Source organism: Bos grunniens, chromosome 3 (assembly GCF_055505025.1).
Source record: "Bos grunniens cultivar Pamir isolate PY7600 chromosome 3, Bosgru_T2T1.0, whole genome shotgun sequence".
Lineage (NCBI taxonomy): Eukaryota > Metazoa > Chordata > Mammalia > Artiodactyla > Bovidae > Bos > Bos grunniens.
In genome coordinates, this window is record NC_141167.1 from 5,561,225 (window position 1) to 5,583,722 (window position 22,498).

General features: G+C 49.8%; 1 protein-coding gene across 6 annotated transcripts in view; it reads left to right on the forward strand.

Moving 5' to 3' along the window:
- Positions 1-22,498, forward strand: part of DRC11 (dynein regulatory complex subunit 11) — a 187,615-nt gene that overhangs the window by 138,639 nt on the left and 26,478 nt on the right. For all 6 annotated transcript variants that reach the window (XM_086376589.1, XM_086376598.1, XM_086376607.1 and 3 more), the window contains 2 exons: positions 6,710-6,817; positions 10,912-11,111. In XM_086376589.1, coding sequence (XP_086232715.1) covers positions 6,710-6,817; positions 10,912-11,111 — 308 coding nt within the window. The remainder of the gene's footprint in view (positions 1-6,709; positions 6,818-10,911; positions 11,112-22,498) is intronic.

A 22,498-nucleotide genomic window follows, 5' to 3' on the forward strand; every position in this document is an offset into this window, starting at 1 on the left:
TAGATGGCAGAAGCCCATGGACAGCATTTGCACCAAAACAAAATGAATGAAGTTTCCCCTCAAAGCCCAAAGTACAAGCCATTGGGGACAAAAAACGAGAAGAACCCCAGAGTAGCCAGCAAGCACTCCCTGGAGAGCAGAGCGCGACCACGGTAGTAACTGCAGGTGGAACCGGGAGGAGTTTGCCCACTGCATCAGCAAAGGCCTGACAACGGACAGCCTCAGAAAGTCTGAGCAGCTGCGACAGTCCAACCACTAGATGCTCTCGAAGTTGACCCTTCGAAGACAGGGCCTTATACTGCAAGGAAGCTCTTGGGAGTAGAACTGAACTGGAACCACTGAACAGGAACAGTAGAGATGAAGAAGAGGAAAGATCCAGAATAAACTGGGGGAGGGGAGCAGAGCCAGGACATCACAAGAAGCAAGCCACCATACTAATAACAGACACGAAAACCACAGAAGGCAAGGGCTCTCTGGGATTTAAAAAGCTACCCTGACCCCAACTATCTCCTCAGCATACAGGAATATTAGCTCATATATTTAAGCAATGAAAAGTTCAAGGTCAAAGCCCATGCAAAGCTTCTACTAAAAAAAAAGGAAGAATAAGGAGCAGAGTAACATCACAGAGATACTCATAGAACAGGCATACCTGGAATCTACTCTTGCAAACCAAGCAAATAAACATTGAGGAAATTACAGAAGGGATTTATAGAAGATATGTAAGAGTACACAAAATGGAATTAGAAAAATGCAGAAATGAGTCGGGAAAAAATGGAGTATTTTAAGGGGAAAAATCGTTTTAGGAGAAAACTAAATTACAGTGAATACAAGAATGAATAAAGTCAACAAACCAAGCTTTAAGAGAAATGAAATGTGAAAGGCAGAAATTTTTAAAATAAAACTAGAAATGAAAAGTGAGATTAAAAGATTTACAAAGAAAGCAACAAATACTAAAGGTAGGCAAAGAAAATCCACATCCCTGAAGAGGAAAACCAAAGCAAAGGAAGAGAGCACACACTGAGAAGTTTTATTCATGAAAAATTTCCCTAAACAGAAGTGCAAACCGCATAATGGGTGATGATACTTTGTATGTGGAACCATCACCTCCAATGGGCCAACACCAAGACGTATTCTAATAAAAGTGCCAGACGTAGGGAAGGAGAAAAACCTCTGGGCATTACCCCTCTCCTTTTCTGGCTCAAACCTGGGCAAGCAGGGCAAGTGGTCTGTGCCTCGCCAGTTCCCCATCCAGGCTGGAGTTGTTTGGGGGGGTTAACATGTAACCCACTCCAGTGTTCTTGCCTGGAGAATCCCAGGGACGGGGGAGCCTGGTGGGCTGCTGTCTATGGGATCGCACAGAGTCAGACATGACTGAAGCGACTTAGCAGCAGCAGCAGCATGTGTAATTCCACTCTCTTCTCAACACCACGCAAATCCCAGAACCCACTAGAGTCATAGCAGCTAGGACTGAAAGAGACTCAGAAGAGAGGACATTCAACTTCGTCATGTCTGGCCCCCCAAGGCTCAGCTCCCAACCCTCCCCCCTGCCACCGCCTGGTTCCTTGCTGTGCCCCTCCACATCTGCCCAGCTCTGAGCACTGGCCCTGTGCCTGAAAGCCAGCTCCCACCGTAAGCTCAGGTATGCCAGAGAGAGCGTGTTTCCTTACCCTTTATATCACTGTCATTTAGCATCACAGCTGCTAGGCTGCCAAGGTTATTCAAATTCAGTCCTTCTTACAGTGACAGACTTTATTTTCTTGGGCTCCAAAATCACGGCAGATGGTGACTACAGCCATGAGATTAAAAGATGCTTGCTCCTTGGAAGAAAAGTCATGACCAACCTAGACAGTATATTAAAAAACAGAGACATTATTTTGCCAACAAAGGTCCATCTAGTCGAGGCTATGATGGTTTTTCCAGTAGTCATGTATGGATGTGAGAGTTGAACCGTGAAGAAAGCTGAGCACCGAAGAATTGATGCTTTTGAACTGTGGTGTTGGAGAGGACTCTTGAGAGTCCCTTGAACTGTGAGGAGATCCAGCCAGTCCATCCTAAAGGAGATCACTCCTGAATATTCATTGGAAGGACTGATGCTGAAGCTGAAACTCCAATACTTTGGCCACCTGATATGAAAAGCTGACTCCTTGGAAAAGACCCTGATGCTGGGAAAGATTGAGGGCAGGAGAAGGGGATGACAGAGGATGAGATGGTTGGATGGCATCACCGACTCAATGGACATGAGTTTGAGTAAACTCCGGGAGTTGGTGATGGACAGGGAGGCCTGGTGTGCTGCAATCCATGGGGTCGCAAAGAGGACACGACTGAGCGACTGAACTGAACTGAACTGAACTGAACTATGAGCCCCATCCCTACTCCAGCTATCAAGGCCCCCAATTCCCAGGGGGCATCCAAAGGTTGGGGAGATATTCTGGTGCCCTCCAAGACCCCACGGCTCCCACAGGGGCCACTCCTGCCTGCCCAGGACCCTCTGTCATCCAGGGCTCTCTCCCCTCTCCTCGTCCTCCAGGACACAGGGCTGATGCCCACTGACAGACACACTGACCAGCTCCTCGCTAAGGCTGGGGATGTCTCCCCCTCCCGCCCTCTGAAGCTGCTGCTCTCTGGGATGCTGGTCCTTTCTGTGCCTCAGTCTCCATGATTATGAGGATAACAACAGCAAGCGCCTCACTCAGTTGCTGTGAGAGCTTAATGAGTGAGGAGATGTGGTACCCAAGGCCATGCTGGCACAGAGCTGGCTGTCTCTATGTGTCGCTGGGGTCTCACCCAGCCTTCCGCGGGCTCAGGGTTTGCCAACAAGAGGGCTTGGTGACTTCCTGGTGCCTCTGTGTCCCTCTCTCCCTGTCCATGTCACAGAAACAGGAGGCCCCAAGGTGGCCACTCAAGGGGAAAATACAAAGGGGACAGACACAGCAGATATTCCCCTAAATTATCCTTTTCATACTGTCCATGGGGTTGTCCGAGCAAGAATACTGGAGTGGGTTGCCATTTCCTTCTCAGAGAAGACTCTTGAGACTCCCTTGGACTTCAAGGGGATCCAGCCAGTCAATCCTCAAGGAAGTCAACCACTGGAAGGACTGATACTGAAGCTGAAGCTCCAATCTTTTGCCACCTGATGCAAAGAGTCGACTCACTGGAAAAGACCCTGATGCTGGGAAAGATTGAGGGCAGGAGGAGAAGGGGGTGACAGAGGATGAGCTGGTTGGATGGCATCACTGACTCAATGGACATGAGTTTGAGCAAACTCTGGGAGATGGTGAATGACAGGGAGGCCTGGCGTGCTGCAGTCCATGGGGTCGCAAAGAGTCGGACACGACTGAAGTGACTTAGCACGGAGTAGAAAGGAAATGTTAGAAACTGATTCCACCTTGATTTCTTAATATTTTTAATTTCTCATCTTTTTGTTCAGTATTTATTTATCTATTTGGCTGTACCAGGTCTTGGTTGCGGTATGTGGGATCTAGTTCCCTGACCAGGGTTCGAACCCAGGCCCCCCGCATTGGGAATGCAAGGTCTCAGCCCCTGGACCACCGAGGAAGTCCCCCTTTCTCATTATTTCTTGTGTGCTTGTATGTTCCTATTCTCTGCATTTATTTCCTCTTTCTGTGTTCATTTGCCGAGGCTGCTGTAACAGGTACCACAGAGGGCAGGGGGGCAGCTTAAACAACAGGAAATTACTCTCCCAGCTCTGGAGGCCAGAAGTCCAAGATCAAGGTGTCAGCGGTGCTGGTTCTTTTTGGAAGCTGTGCGCTCTTCCGGCTCCCTGGGGCCCTGCCCCCTGGAGGCCGAGTGTCCCTGGGCTCACGTGGCCCTCGCTGACCTCATCCTTGCATCTATTATCCTGCCCTGGTGATTTGCCGTCAGTCACTGGCACTCCTTGGCTTCTGCTCTATCTCCCATCTCTGCCTTCATCCTCACGTGACCTCCTCCCTGTATGTGTGTGTGTCTGTCTCCGGACGTCCCCTTTCTATAAAGGACACCCTGACTGGATTAGACCTTACCCTAAGAATCCACCAGGGATTGAACCCACGTCACCTGCATTGGGAGGAGGATTCTTTATAATGAGTCGCCAGAGAAGCCCCACTGAGACACATTTTAAATGTTTCTTAGAGCTAAGGCTAAAGGGAGATTTTAGGCTTTCTATACCCTGTGTGTGGGGCTTTCACAGTGGCTGAGTGATAAAGAATGTGCCAGCCAACGCAGAAGACACAGGTTCGATCCCGGGGTTGAGAAGATCCCCTGGAGAAGGCAATGGCAACCCACTCCAATATGCTTGCCTGGAAAACCCCATGAACAGAGGAGCCTGATGGGCTACAGTCCAGGGGGTCACCAAAGAGTCGAACACAACTTAGCAAGTAACAACAACCACACTAAGAACCTCAGCTGAGTTTGTTTCCTCTGCAACGACCCTATTTCCAAAGAAGATCACATTCTGAGATACTGGGAGTCGGGGCTTCCACATACGGATTTTAAGAGGACACGTTCCTGTTCCTCTCTCTGCTATTGTCCTCGGCTTCCTTGCCCTTTTTCATGCTTTCTATCTCCAGTGCCTTTTCATCCACTATTTCCATCTTCCCTCCCTCATGGAAGACCTCGTGTCTGCAAGGAATCCTGAAGTCGCTAAGTACTGAGTGAGTCCATGGGAAAAGTTGATTACAGTTTCCAAGCTGGGAAATAGCAAAACGTAGTAACCCGCTTTCGGAATGAGTCTCATCATCTTCCCTGCCTTGGAACCAGCACCCACCAGTTCAACTTCATTTGTCTAAATAAAATCTGCTGCTGCTAAGTCCGACTCTGTGCGACCCCATAGACGGCAGCCCACCAGGCTCTCCAGTCCCTGGGATTATCCAAGCAAGAACACTGGAGTGGGTTGCCATTTCCTTCTCCAATTCGTGAAAGTGAAAAGTGAAAGTGAAGTCGTGTCTGACTCTTAGCGACCCCATGGACTGCAGCCCACTAGGCTCCTCTGTCCATGGGATTCTCCAGGCAAGAGTACTGGAGTGGAGTGCCATTGCAAATCTGCTGGGGCTCTATAAAACAGGGCACGCCTGGGTATTAGCTTTGATTTCCTTAAGCAGGAAAAGGGGGTCACTTTGACATCCCCCAAGGCCATGTTTACAGCAAGACGTGCTGGATTGAACCATGGCTGCAGGAGCCTTCCTGCTGCAGTGAAGGTGAAATTAACCCCTCTTCCGTTTAACGCCTGCTCATTTCAGAGCGCGGGGGCTCAGAAGCCGGAAGGCGAGCTTTCAGTATCACTCATCTCCTTCACCAAGACCACTGTCCTTGCCAAGGACTCGTTTCGTGTGGAGGCTTTGAAAGGCTGTCATTCACAACAAAACCGCGATCGTCATCTAGTTTTTAACTCTCATTTTCTTAGCACTTGAAAATGCTTTAAAGCCCTCAATATTTTCAGGACTTCATAGGCACATGAATGTATTAATGTTCTTTTAGTGTTTTCATACACACATAAAGGTATTTGTGTATATATATAACATTGTGCTCTGCAAGATCCCAAGTGTTATGAAAAGAAAAAAAATCAAGAAATTGTGATTCATTTATGAAATATTTTTTCTTCAGATTCAGGTACAGATCAAGAGAGAATCAAGTGAGCATGTAAAAGTCCATCCTCATGACAAATGGAGACAGCCAAACTAATTTTCCTGGTGACCTTATCTAAATTAGTTGGAAAATAACACTTCAGATTTATGACTAGTTACAATTAAGCTCTTTGAAGCCTTCTAATTAAACCTGTAAAGATTTATTTCGATATTATTCCTTTGGTAATCCTTTAAAAATGATAAAAATGTTAATGAATATCACCCTCAAAAGGAGATATTTCTGTTTATCCTAAATTAGACTCAGATCCTTCCTTTCAAATGATTGCATTTCAGGTTCAGATTTACACACCTCCAATACAAATTTCACATCCATTTTAAATAAGTTATTTTTAAAGTTTGTGCAAATGTTAGACATAATCTCTTGGAATAGAAATTAAACCAAACCTGTTGTGTTTTAATTTACTTTATATGTTCTTCATTATAGCACTTGCTCTTCACATACATAACATTCAAAGGTTATTTTTTAAAATACTAGGAGGTTAGTCATACTCAACATAATTCCCAGTTACTGTAGTGAATATAGAAATGTTTCTGTGGCTGGAAGTTTTTCTTCAAGCCTTTATCTAAAAAGTTCTCCATGATGACTCTTCCATAATACAATTATATTTGCTCAGAAATATTAAATTTGTATTCTCTGTTGATTTTTGTTGTTCAGTTGCTAAGTCATGTCCAGCTCTTTGTGACCTGACGGACTGTAGCATGCCAGACTCCTCTGTCCTCCACTATCTCCGAGAGTTTGCTCAGGTTCATGTCCATTGAGTTGGTGATGCCATCCAACCATCTCATCCTCTGCTGCCCCCGTCTCCTTTTGCCTTTGAATTTTCCCAGCACCAGGGTCTTTTCCAGTGAGTTGGCTCTTCACATCAGGTGGCCAAAGTATTGGAGCTTCAGCGTCAGTCCTTCCAGTGAATATTCAGGGTTGATTTCCTTTAGGATGGACTGGTTGGATCTCCTCGCAGTCCAAGGGATTCTCAAGAGTCTTCACTTGTTAATTCTGCAAACGACTAAACTACGTGGCTCAGACGGGCATAGTTCCCAGTTCATTCACCCTCTGTTTCTTTTCTCCCCAGGTGAGTACAGCTACCTGGGGACGAGCCTTCGCCAGGTGTCCATAGAACCCATGCCTTCCCTCCTGGATGTCCGACAGCTCATCACCCTGTACGCGATCCTGCCACTAGGTAAGGGCTCCTCCTGCCCCGCTGTGCCTGTGCTAGAAGCAGGGGTGTCTGCTCGTGTCTTCCTGGTTGTCGTCAAGGTGCACTGCAGCTTAACCCTTCCTACCGAGAACTGTGATTAAGGGTCGCTGCGCTGGACTGAGGCACCCGGAGCACCCGGGAAGGTACTGCCTGGGAAGCACAGCTGCAGCTCATTTGAGTGTCTTCTTAGCATTCTTTTCTTTTTATTGGAGTACAGTGGCTTCACAGGGTTGTGTTTCTACTGTACAGCGAAGTGAATCAGCCATACACACAGGTACATCCCCTCCCCTTTTGGATTCTTTCAGGTCACCACAGTCCCTTAAGTAGAGTTCCCTGTACCGTATGCTATACAGAATGTTGTCATGACTTATCTATTTCACACATGGTACTAGCAGTGTATATGTGAGTCCCAGTCTCCCCCGTCTTTCCCCCTTAATATCCATACATTTGTTCTCCACATCTGTGTCTCTATTTCTGCTTTGCAAATAAGATCATCTATACCATTTTTCTAGATTCCACATACATGAGTTAAAAGTGAAAGTGAAGTTGCTCAGTTGTGTCTGACTCTTTGCAGCCCCATGGACTGTAGCCTACCAGGCTCCTCCGTCCATGGGATTCTCCAGGCAAGAGTACTAGAGTGGGTTTCCATTCCCTTGTCCAGGGGATCTTCCCAACCTAGGAATAAAACCCAGCTCTCCTGCATTGCAGACAGACACTTTACAGTCTGAGCCACCAGGGAAGCTGTGAGTTAATATACAGTATTTGTTTTTCTCCTTCCGACGTACTTCACCCTGTGTAACTCTCTCCGGGTCCATCCACGTCTCTGCAGGTGGCCCAGTTTCGTTCCTTTTGTGGCTGAGTAGTATTCCATTGTGTGTGTCCACATCTTCTCTACCCAGTCCTCTGCCGATGGACATTTAAGTGGCTTTCATGTCCGGGCTGCTGAACCTTCTAGGCTGAAATTCCTGATGGCCAAACTCTGGAGAAATCATAGACAAAGCAAGCCCCTGCCACTCAAAGTAAGCTCAGCCTGAGGTTAAGCTTGCCTTTTATGCACAGGCTCTGTCACCAGGTCCTTAGCAGAGCCAGCCCTTCAGCAGAGCTGTATTTCATAGATGGAAAGAATCAAGATTCCACCAGCTTCCACTGAGGGTCAGTCACGATTGTTCAAACAGACCAGAGTCTGCAGGAAAGTCTGGGCTTGCCATAAGAAGTACCTGCTGCCCTCCTTCACTTTTGTATGTGTTCTCATGACTTTGGTCTGTGTGTGACCTGAGTCACTGGGGCAGGGGCAGGGGCAGGTACCCCGGCCAGGCCGTGCTCTGATGACCATCCTGAACTATAAATCACATTTTGTTTGTTTAATTTGCTTTAAAGTGAGATGGGAATAGTTTGGACACTTCTTATCTTATTCCACTTTTTTTTTTTTTTTGCTGCAATACATGGCATGTGGGATCTTAGTTCCCCCACCAGGGATGAAACCCCGTCCCCCTGCAGTGGGAACAAGGAGACTGAGCTCCTAGACCGCCAGGGAAGTCCCTCCACTTTGACTTAAATACGAACTTAAAGTTCAGGACTTGCCTGCTGATTCCAGGGAGAATCTGCCTGCCAATGCAGGGGACGCAGGTTCCATCCCTGATCCGGGAAGATCGGAGGCACTAAGCCCGTGCACCACAGCTATTGAGCCTGAGCTCCAGAGCCTCGGAGCCGCCACTCCTGAGCTCAGGTGCAGCAATTACCGAAGCCTGCGGGCCCTAGGACCCATGCTGCACAGCAGGAGAAGCCGCCGCCACGGGAAGCCCTCACACCACGAGAGAGGAGTCCCAGCTCATCACCACTTGAGAAAGCCGCTCGCGCAGCGGTAAAGACCCAGCACAGCCAAAAATGAATCAATGAACAACTTAAAAAGAACCTAAACCTATTGGCAAGAAATAGCTCATTCTTCTTTCAACTTCACGTCAGAAGTAGTACGTGGAATTAGGGGTCACAGATGCAGTGCAAGTCGCTCAGTCGTGTCCGACTCTTTGCGACCCCATGGACTGTAACCTACCAGGCTCCTCTGTCCATGGGATTTTCCAGGCAAGGTCCTGGACTGGGTTGCCATTTCCTTCTCCAAAGAAAGTGAAAGTTGCTCAGTCATGTCTGACTCTTTGCAACCCCATGGACTACACAGTGCATGGAATTCTCCAGGCCAGAATACTGGAGTGGGGAGCCTTTCCCTTCTCCAGGGGATCTTCCTGACCCAGGGATTGAACCCAGGTCTCCCTCATTGCAGGCAGACTCTTTACCAGCTGAGCCACAAGGGAAGCCCTGGGGTCAACACAAATAAGATGCATATGTAGCATAAACAAATACATAATCCTTGGGGATCTGCATATTTGGGGCCAATAAAATCAATATACAACGCTTACAGGATCCACGTAAATAAACAGATGTGCCCTAAACCTCCATCACAGCGTGATGGAAGGCAGTAGAGAGCCAAGAACACCGAGAGGTGACAGGATTTTCAGGGCACGCCTCACCAATCAGGCTGTGGTGGATCTGCATCATCAACAGGTGAGGGGCGTCATCTCCAGGCCACCTTGAGGGTCCCAGGAAGAAGTGTGCCCAGGACGCATCCTGCCCGGACCCTCCTTTCGTCACTGAGAAACCTGGAGTCCTCGTGGGGGTCTGCCCAACCCAAGCCACAGACCCAGCGGGGCCTTTGCTCCCGTGACCTGTTCGCGGGTTTTCAACCTACCAGCAAGTCAGAGAAACTCGCTCCTGTGGCAGATTGCGAGGGCTCTGTCTAAATACCATATGTCTATAATAGCATCTGGTCACAAAAGGAAGTGTGTGTGTCAGCCTGACTGTTCAGGGCGCCACTGCCAGGGTGAGAGATCCTTTGTCTGGACGGCCTCTCTCTGCCATCATGGAATCGGGTCTGCTTCATCGTAACATGGTATCGTCACCCTCGCCAACCGCAGATGAAGCATGCCCGGGTTATTTCACTTTAGAGAGAACATGCTCAAAACTACTTTCCAGGCTTTTGTGTAACCATAAACCTTCTTTCTGATGACGCAGATCGATTCCCTGTGTCTTGTCGATCACACGCAAAGAAAGAGAAGCACAGTCGTACTCCGAATATTGATATATTTCCAGCTGACCCAGGAGAGCCCAGCAGTGGACCCAAAGCAGACGAGTGTGACAACGGATGTTCTGACCGCAGCGCTCTACAGGATTTCATTCCATCCACTCTCTTAACTAGTTAGTGCCAACGTGTGCTCTGATCATGTTCAGAATGATGGGAGAGGTCAAACCTGAGTCTGGACTCAAAGGAGATGGACAGTGTGGTGGAGAGCAAAAGCCAGAGACCTCCGAGTGACCCGATGAGTCGCGTCATTTCATTATCAAGGGTCGTGTTCACTCCGCCCCCAGTGACAGGCCAGACCCCAGGGCAGGAGAAACCAACACAGACTTCCTGCATAATACAGGGACCTCTGCTCAGTACTCTGTCCTCACCTAAAGGAGAAGAGAAGTTGAAAAAGAATAGATGCGCATGTATGTGTAACTGAACCTGAAGCCAACCCAGCGTTGTTTATCGACTGTACCGCAATGTAAAATAAAAAGTTTTTAAAGCCCAGGCTACCACCAGCTGGACCTCCGTTTCCCCCCTTTCCTCCTATATCTTCCTGTCTGCTTCACGTTCATCTTCCCAAGCCTTCAAAGGGTGCAGTGCTGTTGCTGACAAACAGAGATTCCCCTGCCCCCTCCCCACAGAATGCCGGAGCTGAGTTATCGCAAGAATGTTCTTTACAATTACAAGTTTAGGGAGAATGCTGGGGTGAGGGTGAGAGGGAAGTGATGTATTGGACACCCAAGGAGACCCGACAGTTCCACCTTGACGTACAAATCAAAGGTGTCACCGAGCCGGCTGAGACAGGAGGCGCGCCCCTGGTGAGAATGCTTTCAACACATCGATCACTATTGTCGAGACTGGGGTCACGCCGCGGAGTCACGGCCTTTCGGGAGCCTGACCTAAGAACCACTTGTTTTTTTGGCAGGATCTTAGAGCCTCTGCTTCTGCCTTTTTTTAGGCTCTGCAGCCGTGCATGAGAAAGCCCCTTTGGTGAAGTCCCTGCTGTTGGCCGGACCGTCTGGGGTGGGGAAGAAGATGCTGGTCCATGCCATCTGTACCGAAACAGGAGCCAACCTCTTCAACTTGTCTGCCGCCAACATTACTGGGAAATACCCAGGCAAGAGTGGCCTCCAGATGATGCTGCATGTGGTCTTCAAGGTATTTGTCATGTTTCCCGGTCTCCAGGTCTCCTCCTCCTTTCATATTACATTTCCAAATGCTGCAAGGTGAGGTGGTTAGATGGCATCACCACCTCAATGAACACGAGTTTGTCCACCATGGTGGTGGGCTGGAAAGCCTGGCAGGCTGCAGTTCACGGGGTCACAAAGAGCCAGACATGACTTAGCGACAGAATGACAACAACAGTTTCCTTAAGTCACCTAGCACGGACCCTGTCCTTAACTGATATGCACGTCCCTCTTAAACATCCCCTTTGCATCCTCCAGTAATTACTTTATTATTGCTATCTCGCTGAGCATCCAACAGCCAGACACAGCTTCTCTCTTGGTAAGCACCCTACTGTGCCGTTCTGATCAGCCTCCTCTGTCATGGGAATGCTCACATCTTCCCTCCTGCAGTGCTCACGTCTCCTTAAAAATTAAATCTTTTTTCAGCCCACCTCCCTCCAATAACGGCATCAGATATTTGCATTTGGGGGTATTCTTTCTCACGTGGCTTGTGACTTGCAGTCAGCTCCTCATATCCAATATAAGGAGGAACCCGCAGCAATCTAAGCTGACCAGAGTAGTGCAGATATTCAGTTACGTAGCATCACAGATTCAGTCGACATGAATCTCAGCACACTCTAGGAGATAGTGACGGACAGGGAAGCCTGGTGTGCTGCAGTCCATGGGGTGGCAAAGAGTCAGACAGGACTTAGTGACTGAACAACAGCCCAGTGTCAGGTAGCAGGGTCCTAGAAGATGCTACGCAACCCTGCCCTGGGATCTTAGACAGACTCTTCACCTCTGCGCGTGGGATCTAGCTCCCCCAGCAGGGGTTGAACCCAGGCCCCCCTGCATTGGGAATGCAGTGTCTTAGCCACTCGACCACCAGGGAAGCCCCACATATTTATATCTAGTATTAAAACTGGACAGGATTTCATTTTCATTTGGTTGAGTTCTTCAAGGTTGTCCGGCTGTTCAGTTCACGTTTGGTTGCTGGAATGCTGGGTAAGCAGCTTTGACTCCATCAAGACATACCCGTAATAGGTATTATCCAGTACATGGAGCTAGGTGTTAGCTCTGCCCCTGCTTTTAAGGGAGATGGTTACACGTGAGCAGCTGTCTTCTCCTAATAGACACAAAGGAGGAAGTGATGGCAGCGGGATTTCTCCTCCCAGCCACGTGGACCCTACACTGCTTGAGTCAGGACATCTTGGGGTTTGTTTCTGTTTGACTGCTTTTTTCCTGACTATGTGTCACATGTTTCTTTTTCTTCATATTGTATCATGGTCATGCTCTTTGCGACCATGTCTGACTCTGCGACCCCAAGGATTGTAGCCCGCCAGGCTCTTCTGTCCACGGGATATTTCAGGCAAGAATACTGGAATGAGTTGCCATTTCCTCCAGGGAATCTTTCCAACCCAGGGAGTGAACCCGCATCTCCTATGTCTCTTGCACTGCAGGTGAATTCTTTACCCATTGAGCCATCAGGGAGGCCTGTTTCATTGTACGATTAATAAGTTTTTATTGTAGATTAGACATTGTGGATAATATGTTGTTGACACCCTGAAGCATGCTAGGCTTAGTTCTAACAGGCAGTTAAATTACTGGCTGATGAGCTTGAACTTGCAGAAGTTGTTTTCCATTTCATTAGTGAGGCTCTATTTTGATTTTGCTCTTAGGCCTGGAAGCTTGTCTTTACTTTGAGGTTTCAGTGGGAATCTTGAGCTGTTTACCAAGTTCCTTTAACTTGGCAGAAGCTAAGGTATGTGCTCAGTTGTTTTACTTTTCCAGCTGTTGCTTTCCACTGAGCTTCTTGGAATCTTCCCCCATGCACGCATGCAAGGTTAACCAAGAACTTGGAGGTGAGCTGGAATATGAAGCCCAGCAGCTTCACTTGTGGCCTCTGTGTACTTAATCACCAAGCTCAAAGCACTGAGTTCTTCAGAGGAAAGGTAAAACTCATCCTCTGCCCAGAAGAACACCCCAGGGAACTCATTCTAAATGCCGGATTTTGTTGACATTGTCAAGTAACCAACAGAAGCACATAAGTGTAAAAACATTGGCATTTCGTGAGCATCTGGGCATCACAGACCTTACCCCTCTCTGTGTTAACTCAGTCACTCCTCACAGTAACCTTAGGAGGTGGGCAGTATCATAACACCCATTTCGCTGATTTAAGAAACTGAGGTACACAGCATCTAAGTAGTTTTCCAGGCTGCAGTGCCATGGCATGAGCCTGATCAGTCTGGGTGCAGAGGCTCCAGGCCTAACACCGCATTATTCAGCTTCTGAATTAAGCCTCTCTTCTCCACCCACCAAAGGGCTCTGTCGTTCAGACTCTAGGGCAAAGCCAAGGGCATGGTTGTTTTATTTGCTCCTGCTGCTGAGAAGTTTGTCTTGATATCAGACAAGCTGTCTTGGCATTAATTTGAATCATTGCAAATGGGCATTCCGTGGGGCACAAAATGCTGGATGTCAGATCATCAAGATGTGGATACAGCCTGTGTACTCCGCGTCGAAGGGCCTGACACACACCTCATTACGCTTCACCTTTACTGCATATGTAAGTGATTAATGGAAGGCCCAGAGGTCTCGGGAGTGGGAGTCATTCAATTAAAAATCACGGGCACTGAGCCACAGTGCCCTGGCAGGACTGCAGAGCAGCTATCTGCATTGCAAAGAGGTACCTGCTTTTAATTAATCGGAGAAGTGCGGAGAGCCCCACACGTGGGCATGTTACGTGGGCCTGAGGGCAGCAAAATTCGGATCTGAGGCATTTGCTCGAGTAGGTGAAATAACAGAAGGGCCTGGTCATTCATCACGTCTTCTCTTAAAGAATTTCTGTGGCTGAGTTCCTCTCTGCAGCGCTAAGAACGCAACTCTTAGAAAACATCGCTTCTGCCTGGAGGCGTTTACCTCTCCCACAAAACCCTGTGCTTGTGGAAACACGCTGGTGAAACGAGTCTCTGATTTATTTTCCAAGCACAAATTCAAATTTTCTACAAAAAAATTGAAAATAATTTGACAAAACATTCTATTCTGTTCTCATTATTATGGAACGGTTCCTTTAGTCTACACACAATGAATCCAGTGTGTTCCTTCCACACATGTGTGTACAGTACAAGTAAACAATTGTCACTTAAAATTCTGTCTTCCAGTAAGGCTAGATGGGGGAAGGAATATACATCTGTTTGGTGGTGGTGGTTTAGTCGCTAAGTCGTGTCTGACTCTTGTAACCCCCTGGACTATATAGCCTGCTAGGCTCCTCTGTCCATGGGATTCTCCAGGCAAGAATACTGGAGTGGGTTGCCATTTCCTTTTCCGATACATCTGTTTAGTTAGGACGTATTAGAAGTGCATCTAATGGTTAAGAACTGTGGGATAAATGATTTTTTGTTTATTATTTTTGGCTGCATGGGGTCTTCATTTCTGAGTGTGGGCTTTCTCTAGTTGCAGTAAATGGGGGCTTTTCTCTAGGTGCGGTACCCTGGCTTCTCATTAAAGCGGCTTCTCTTTTTGTGAAGCATCGGCTCTAGAGCACAGGCTTCAGTAGCTGCAGCCCAAGGGGATAAGTGATTCATATTTAATAGATATGTTTTGGACAAAAGCTATCAAGGCAAGGTGCCAGCCTCCTCTGCTGTTTTGTGATGGTTGATCAGAGGATGAAGGCTCAAGGAGGACTTGAGTTGTCTGGCCAGGAGTTCAGCACATACCCAGGAGTTTTCTATTCACTTTCCCTTTTGATTGCCCCAACTCCTGGTGAGGCAAGAATTAATGTGCCCATTTTACAGACCAGAAAACTGAGGCACACAGTGCTTAATTTGACCAAAAGTACAAGAGAATTAAGGCTTCTCTTAGTTGGCGCTAAGGTGGTGCTAGTGATCGAGAACCTGCCTGCCAGTGCAGGAGACATAGGAGATGCAGCTTCAGTCCCTGGGTCAGGAAGATCCCCTGGAGAAGGGCATGGCAACCCACTCCAGTGTTCTTGCCTGTAGAATCCTCATGGACAGAGAAGCCTGATGGGCTACAGCCCATGAGATCGCAAAGAGTCAGACACGACTGAAGCGACTTATCACGCATGCACAAAAGAACTATGGGGCTGGCAACTGGATTTAAGCCCAGGTATGACTCAGAAGCCGTCACCTGGTCCCCAGCTGGCCTCTGGGGGAGTGAAGCCTGGGTAGTCCCCAGCCCTGTGAGATCTGTGCCCTTGAGCCACCGCAAAGGCCATTCTTGGGCTAGAGTATCAGCTTGGGACATTTCAGCCTGAGAAGGTGAAGAAACTAGAGACTTTAGCATCCTGTTGGCAGTCCTGCTGTCTCCATGTCTTCTGGATTCCCCCTTCCCTGACCCTCCAGACAGCCTGGGAGAAAGCCAAGGAGAGGCCAGGGCACCCCGGAGGGCAGCCCAGAGCAGAACATCCTCTCTCCTAAGGTCTGGGAAAGACGGTCCCCCTCCCTGGGGTCCTTGCTTCCTCCTCTTCCTCCTCTGTTGGAGACCTCACCCACCGAGGGCTGGACTCAGAGGGAGGCTTCAGAGAGCAGGGCTAAGGCAGCCACCAGGCCAGGGTCAAGGCCACCTGGCCTGCACTGGCCTGCGAATCTGGACCCAAGGGAGCCGAGCACCCTTGTACCTGAGCACCTCCCACCAGGGCTCCTGAGCACCTCCCACCAGGGCTCCTTGCTGGGCTCCCAGCCAGCAGCCCGTGGCAGCCGGCCAAGGGATCTCACCCAGATGTGCTGGTGTAAACAGCTGGCCCAGGAGGCAGGAGAAGGGGAGCCCCGCCAGTTATATCTCTGTAGTTCACGGAGACCTCTGCTCCTGGTTAATAACCCAAAGACATCGTGGATATTCGTGGATGATTTTAAAAATGAAACAGATGTATAATAAACAGAACAAGTATGTTAGCCCTGCCTTTACAAAATTCAGTAAGGACAGAGCAAAGACCTACACCTGACCCCCCACCCCGAAACAGAGCTGGTCAAATGGGGATGGCAGGGGTTCAGTGAAGGAGGAGAGGAGAGGAGAAGAGAGAAACAGGAGATAGCTGCTCTGGTGGAGCATCAGGTGTGGAAATAGAGGTACCAGGGTGGGAGGAGGGGGCCAGGTGCCCATGAGGCCTGAGCAGCTGCTGTCAGGAAGCGGGGCCCTCCTGCGGGACCACAGAGAGGGCTTCAGGTTGAGCAAAGGCATCAAGGAGATCCAGCCAGTCCATCCCCAAGGAAATCAGTCCTGAATATTCAGTGGAAGGACTGATGCTAAAGCTGAAACTCCAATACTTTGGCCACCTGATGTGAAGAGCTGACTCAATGGAAAAGACCCTGATGCTGGGAAAGATTGAAGGCAGGAGGAGAAGGGGACCACAGAGGATGAGATGGTTGGATGGCATCACCGACTCTATGGACACGAGTTTGAGCAAGCCCCGGGAGTTGTGATAGACAGGGAGGCCTGGTGTGCTGTGGTCCATGAGGTCGCAGAGTCAGACACGACTGAGTGACTGAACTGAACTGAACTGAAAGTCATCAAAACCTCTTTTTTTTTAACCACAGACTTTCTGTTTTAGAGCAGTTTTAGTTCTCAGTGGCAGTGAGAGCGTCCCACTGCCCCAGGGAGGATGGGCGGCTCTGAGGGGAGGGCGGGTCCCAACCGCAGATGCCCCAGGGTGCCTCCTGCCATGAGGATGCCCCCAGGCACCACGAGGGGCACAGGATCGGCTGAGGGCTGCGAAGCGCGGTCCGCATCTGCTCTTGCTCTGTGGTGGGCAGTAGGGGTGAGCAGGGACAATGTCACAGGCGCTAAAGGATTTTTAGCCAACTTGAAAACCCTTCAAGTAGGCGGTGCCCTAAATGCGGCTAAACGGTGCCTGGGGAAGGTGAGTGTGGCCTTGCGCCCAGGTGTTAACGCCTGCGCTTCTCAGAGTTGGCACAAGGTCAGGCAGATGGGCGTGAACCCGTTATTTCTGGTGTAGCTGGGAGTGAACCAGGAGGAAGGGGTTCCAGAAGATAGTCTGGATGGTCTTGTAAGCCTGGCGCCCTCCAGACAGCAGCCTCCTCCGAATCCAGCAGTGGTATCGGTGGGCTCCTGCCACCAGCACTGACCTGCTTCCCCATGCCACCTGCCACAGCCCATCCGCTGTGCCTCCATCCCCAGCTCCCTTCTGGTCCTCTCCTCTGCCTCCGTTGACCTTCCTTCCCGTCACAGGGCAGCCCCGCCCAGCTCTGGACTGTTTAATCCACCTCTGTTCTTCCTGTAATTGACATTCACAGTTTATCCCAGCTCACACCCAGTAAGGACGTGGAGTATTGGGTTGGCCAAAAGGTTCATTGAGGTTTTTCCTCCGGCGTAACGAGAAAATCAGAACAAACCCTTTGGCCAACCCAGTAACCTCTACAATTACATGAAAGATAATACAGGGAAATAGGAATTTTACAAATCATCATCTTTAAATAATGGAAATAGAGAACAAGCCATCTTCACATATTAAATATGGAAGCAGAATCCAAGTGACTATAGTTCGGGAAAGTGAGCCTTCCCCGCCCCACCCCCCTACCCAGCTGGGCAGCTCCTGCCTGGCCACTGCCGGCTGCCCACAGCCCCCATTCAGACACAGGAGGCCACTTCTTCTGCAGGCAGGGACCGTGTTTCCCAGCCCTCCCTGCTTCCCACTGCAGATGCTCAGCAAATCTCTGTGGCTTGGATGGATGGATGGAAGGGCGGGTGGATGGTTGCCTAGCTGGATGGACTGTCCTTTTCAGTTTGGTAAAGATACAACCCCTGAAAAACAGACCTGGGTTTTCCTGGGGTTCTCTGTGGCAAGCAGAATAGCACCCTTTCAGAAAGAACTTCCACAGCTTCCAAGGGTCATTTGGGCAGATCTAATTAGTAGTTCAATTCAAACACAAACTGGTTTTCATCATTAAGCCATTATATCCCAACCCAAGAGAAATTCATCCTGATGGTGGATGTTTGACAGCATTTCTTTGGAGAATACAGAAGATCAAATCCATCAAATTCACATGGATGGGAAAGAGACTGTTGGCTAGACCTTTCCAGAACTTGAAAAAGCGCATGTTGGGTGAAATGTATCTTTAGTCCGGAGTTGATAATTCGGTAGGACTGCAGAGCCCTCTACTGGCAATGGAAATAAACTAGCCCCGGTAACTTCCGAAAAGTTCCTTTGTGGATTAATTACATTTAATTGCCCATGACCTCCAACTATCTGTGGGTAATTTATACGACGCCTTTCCATTACTAAATGAAAATTAAAAGAGCAAAGGATACCATTTTTCATTAACAAATTTGCAAAGAGGTTTTTTTATTGTTAATACTTTGTTGAGAAGAGTGTGAAAAAAATTTGTGGCTGGAGGAGAGTGTGAACAGAGGGCCTCGAGGAGGGCAGGGGGACCACACGGGTGCAAGTGTGACGAGCCGGCAGGCAGGTCCTTTGACCTAGCAGCTTCATGGACCCAAAAGGCCCATCTTAAGCCCTGTTTGGTTTAGCGAGAAGGCAGAAAACCATCCAGATATTCGAAAAACAGGGACTAGATCCATAAGTGATGGAGCTTCTTAGTAAAAGGCTGTTGGAGAAATAAACTGCATGCAGCGTGAACAGGAATATAAAGCAGTGTGTGAAGAGCCATCTCGTGTTTGCAAGTATCAATGTCGCGAAAGGTCTGTGAAGATAGGAGAGGACTGGCGAGTGGTTCTCAGCAAAGGGGGCAGAGGAGGCGTGTCTGTATGTTCTGAAGTTTTGCCAATACTCCTTTTGCATGGCCAAAAAGGACGGAATTTGCAGGGCGCGTGTGTTCAAGGCGATGCCACTGTAGACGTGTCCTGACTGGCGGGCACCCTGCCTGCACCCACCGTGGTCCTCCCCACTCCCAGTGGCTATACAGCAGCAGGAAGGGTGTCTCCTCATCAAGGTCATCCTCTTCTGGGCTTTACCTCCCCACCCAGTGCCATCTGCAAGCTCTGCCCTACCCACGTTTCCTGTCTCTGTCCCATGCATTCCTCAGCTGCCTGTCACGTGGCTTCCGTCCCCTCCACACCACCCGTGACCTCCTGGTTGCCAGACTCTCAGGCCAGCACTGCCTGCTGTCACCAGCTCCCTGCTGCCCTTCCCTGGGCTCTGAGACCACTCCCTCTTCTATGCCCCTTTGATCCCCCCAGGCTCCCCTTCCTTCTCCCCTCCATCAGTGTCTCCCCGCTGCAGAGACCCCACTCCCCGGCCCCAGGCTGGCCTCCCCAGCTCTCCCCACATCCCTCACCCATTCCCACAGCCCCACTGCAGCCTCAGAGCCCTTTGCAGCCCCACCTCCCTCCTGCCCGCCCCCTAGACCCACCAGTCCTCCTGCCTGGAGGTCCAGCTGCCCTCTGGCTCCCGTGGCCTAAACAGACTTCATCTTTCATCCCTCATCTGGTCCCCTGTTTGGATTCCTGGGCCCTCGTCCTCCTGGCCTCCAGGCCTCCCGGCACTGGAAACTCCCTGCTTCCTCATCCCTCACCCAGCCATCACCAGGTCTCGCTGCCGTTGTTTAGTCACCCAGTCGTGTCCAACTCTTTTCAACCCCGTGGACCGCAGCACACCAGGCTGCCCTGTCCTTCACCGTTTCCTGGAGTTTGCACAAACTCATGTCCATTGAGTCAGTGATGCCCTCCAACCATCCCGTCCTCTGTCACCCCCTTCTCCTCCTGCCCTCAGTCTTTCCCAGCATCAGGGTCTTTTCCAGGGAGTCGGCTCTTCGAATCAGGTGGCCAGAGTATTGGAGCTTCAGCTTCAGCATCAGTCCTTGCAATGAGCATTCAGGGCTGATTTCCTTCAGGGTAACTGGTTGGATGTCCTTGCTATCCATCAGGTCTGGCAGATCTAAACGCCCTTCATACCCATTTCCTGCCCTCCTGCCACTCCTTTGCTCAAGCCCTCACCTCTTCTCCTCCAAAAGCCTCCTAACCTTCTCCCTGCCTCCAGCCTCACTTCCCAGCACAACCTCTGGGAGGTTTCCTGGGAGACAGCCGCCAGCTGGTCATGCGTCTCACTCCACCAGAGGGATTTGTCGGTAACACACCAGGATCGAAGGTCACGATTCGAGTCCCTTATAGACTCCAAACAGCTTCCAGGATAAAAGCAAGCTCCGTGGCAAGGCCAAGGCCTTTCTGACACCTTCCAGAATGACCTGAGCAGCCCACGTGGGCACAGCCCCGCCCTTCACTCCGGTTCCTGCCCCTGGTGTGGCAGACGCATGCCCTCCTCCAGGCTCTGGGCCTTCTAGACACCCTTGCAGATCCTGTCTGCTTTAGCCCTCATTGGCACCGTCCACATCTGCTTGCCGCCCTCATCCCCTTCTCCCTCTTTCTGTCGGAGGTGGTCCTTGCTGACACCCATTTTCCTTGGCCCACCCTCCCAGCCCCACCTCACCGTCCCCTCCCACCAGTGGACTCCTTGAAGTCAGGGGCCCCAGCACCCAGCACAGTGCCCGGCACATGAGAGCTCCTGTGTCGATGTTTTATGAACAGAAAATGAGAGAATGGATTTTGTTCCACAGTGCTGTTGTTCAGTCACTCAGTCGTGTCCGACTCTTGTGACCCCATGGATTGTAGCCTACTGGGTTCTTCTGTCCATGGGATTCTCCAGGCAAGAATATTGGAGTGGGTTGTCATTTCCTTCTCTAGGGGATCTTCCCGACCCAGGGGTCCAACCCAGGTCTCCCACGTTGCACGTAGATTCTTTACCATCTGAGCTTCCAGGGAAGCCCTCATTGTATATACTGGACCCAAAATGATAAAAACCGCTTTCCTCCCCAGGACAGCCATTCATCTATTTGAAAACAGTTCACTTGCTCCCTGGAGTCTTCTTTTCCCCAAGGAAAAGAGTCTCAGGTCTTTCCATTCTTCCTGGTAGGAGAGGCGTGTGGCCTGGCAGGGCCCGGGTTTCTGCACCCTCCTTCTCTGCTCAGGACTGAACAAGGTCCCCGGGCATCCCCTGAACAGGCTCGCCACCGAGGAAGGTCAGAGAGAGAGAGATTCACGCTCTGGAGGACAAGACAGACAGTGACGGCTTTTAAAGCCTTTCTTCCTATTAGAATGAAAGGTGATAGGAAAGGACACAGGCCAGGGGTAGGAGATGCTGTGGAATAGGCATCTTGTCTCCATGGCAACGCGGCAGCTTGCTGCCTGGGCGATGGCATGGGCCTGGGGGAATCAGACCGACCCAGGGATGCCTCCAGGTTCCACACATCCCCGTGCTGGTGGAGGGGGGCACGCATTCCTGACTTCTCTGTCCGCCTCGGCGACCTCATGTACAAAAGGGGCGTGGGGTGAGACACACCTGGCTTCACACCTGCCATGGTGAAGGAGCAGCAGTAGTGTCCCAGATCTCAAGGCAACTCGCAAGTGCCCATTCCTCGTACTGTTGCAGTATCATCCAAGAACTTGCCTGGGGAAAGTTTTCTGTTCATTGGATAATCCCCGAGCCCTTCCAAACCACGTGGTCACCCAAGCCCCCCGCACAGCCCTGGGAGCCCCAGAGCAGGTGACCGTCCTGAGGAAGGAAACCCTTGACAAGTGCATGTTAGAAACACAGGAAGTGTGGAATTCCCCCACTGCTCGGAACGAGGGAGCAGTTCCTCGGCGTTCACGGTCAGTGGAACGTTGTGGGCACGTTTTCAAAACAACTTTAGATAAGAGGCTGGAAGAAAGACTGCTGCTTTCAGAATTACCCCAAGCTAAAATGATGCCCGTGTTTCCAGTCCATCTGCATGGCTTACCTTATTAAAAGCAGAAAGAGAAAAGGAAAATGGAGACACTTGGGACTCACATCTGCGATTCCCGTTAAGAACAGCTGGCCTGAGAGAACACAGGCACACAAAAAGAGCCAGGCAAAAGCCGTCGTTTGCCAGCTGGACACCAGAGAGGCCGGTCTGCAGCCTCCATGAGCACATGAGCTAGCCTGAGACTGCAGACAACTGTTTATGTGAAAATTGTTTTGCCATTGGTTTCCGTTCTAAAGCTTAAGATTTTTATAGGAGGGATTGCAAAGAATAAAAATTGTGCCTTTGTTATTATAAAGTATCCTGAGAAGCTGAAAACCTTTTATATCCAGTATCTCATCTTCTTATTTTCTTTGGGGGCTGAAAGTAGAGAAGCTTTTGACTTCAACTCCAAATAGCTTTGAGCAGAACAGTGGTTACTTGGGGCCTGCCCCCGGGGCACTGGAATGGGTCCCACTGACTGCAGTGGGCAGACCAACTGGAGAGAAATTGGGGGTTCACATCAGGAGCTGAGGGAATGGATGACGTGATTGAAAGAGATTAGGAAGGGGGTGGACAGACTTGGCGATGGTTCGACGTGTCTGGTGAAGCCAGGGAGGGTGCCAGAGGGTCT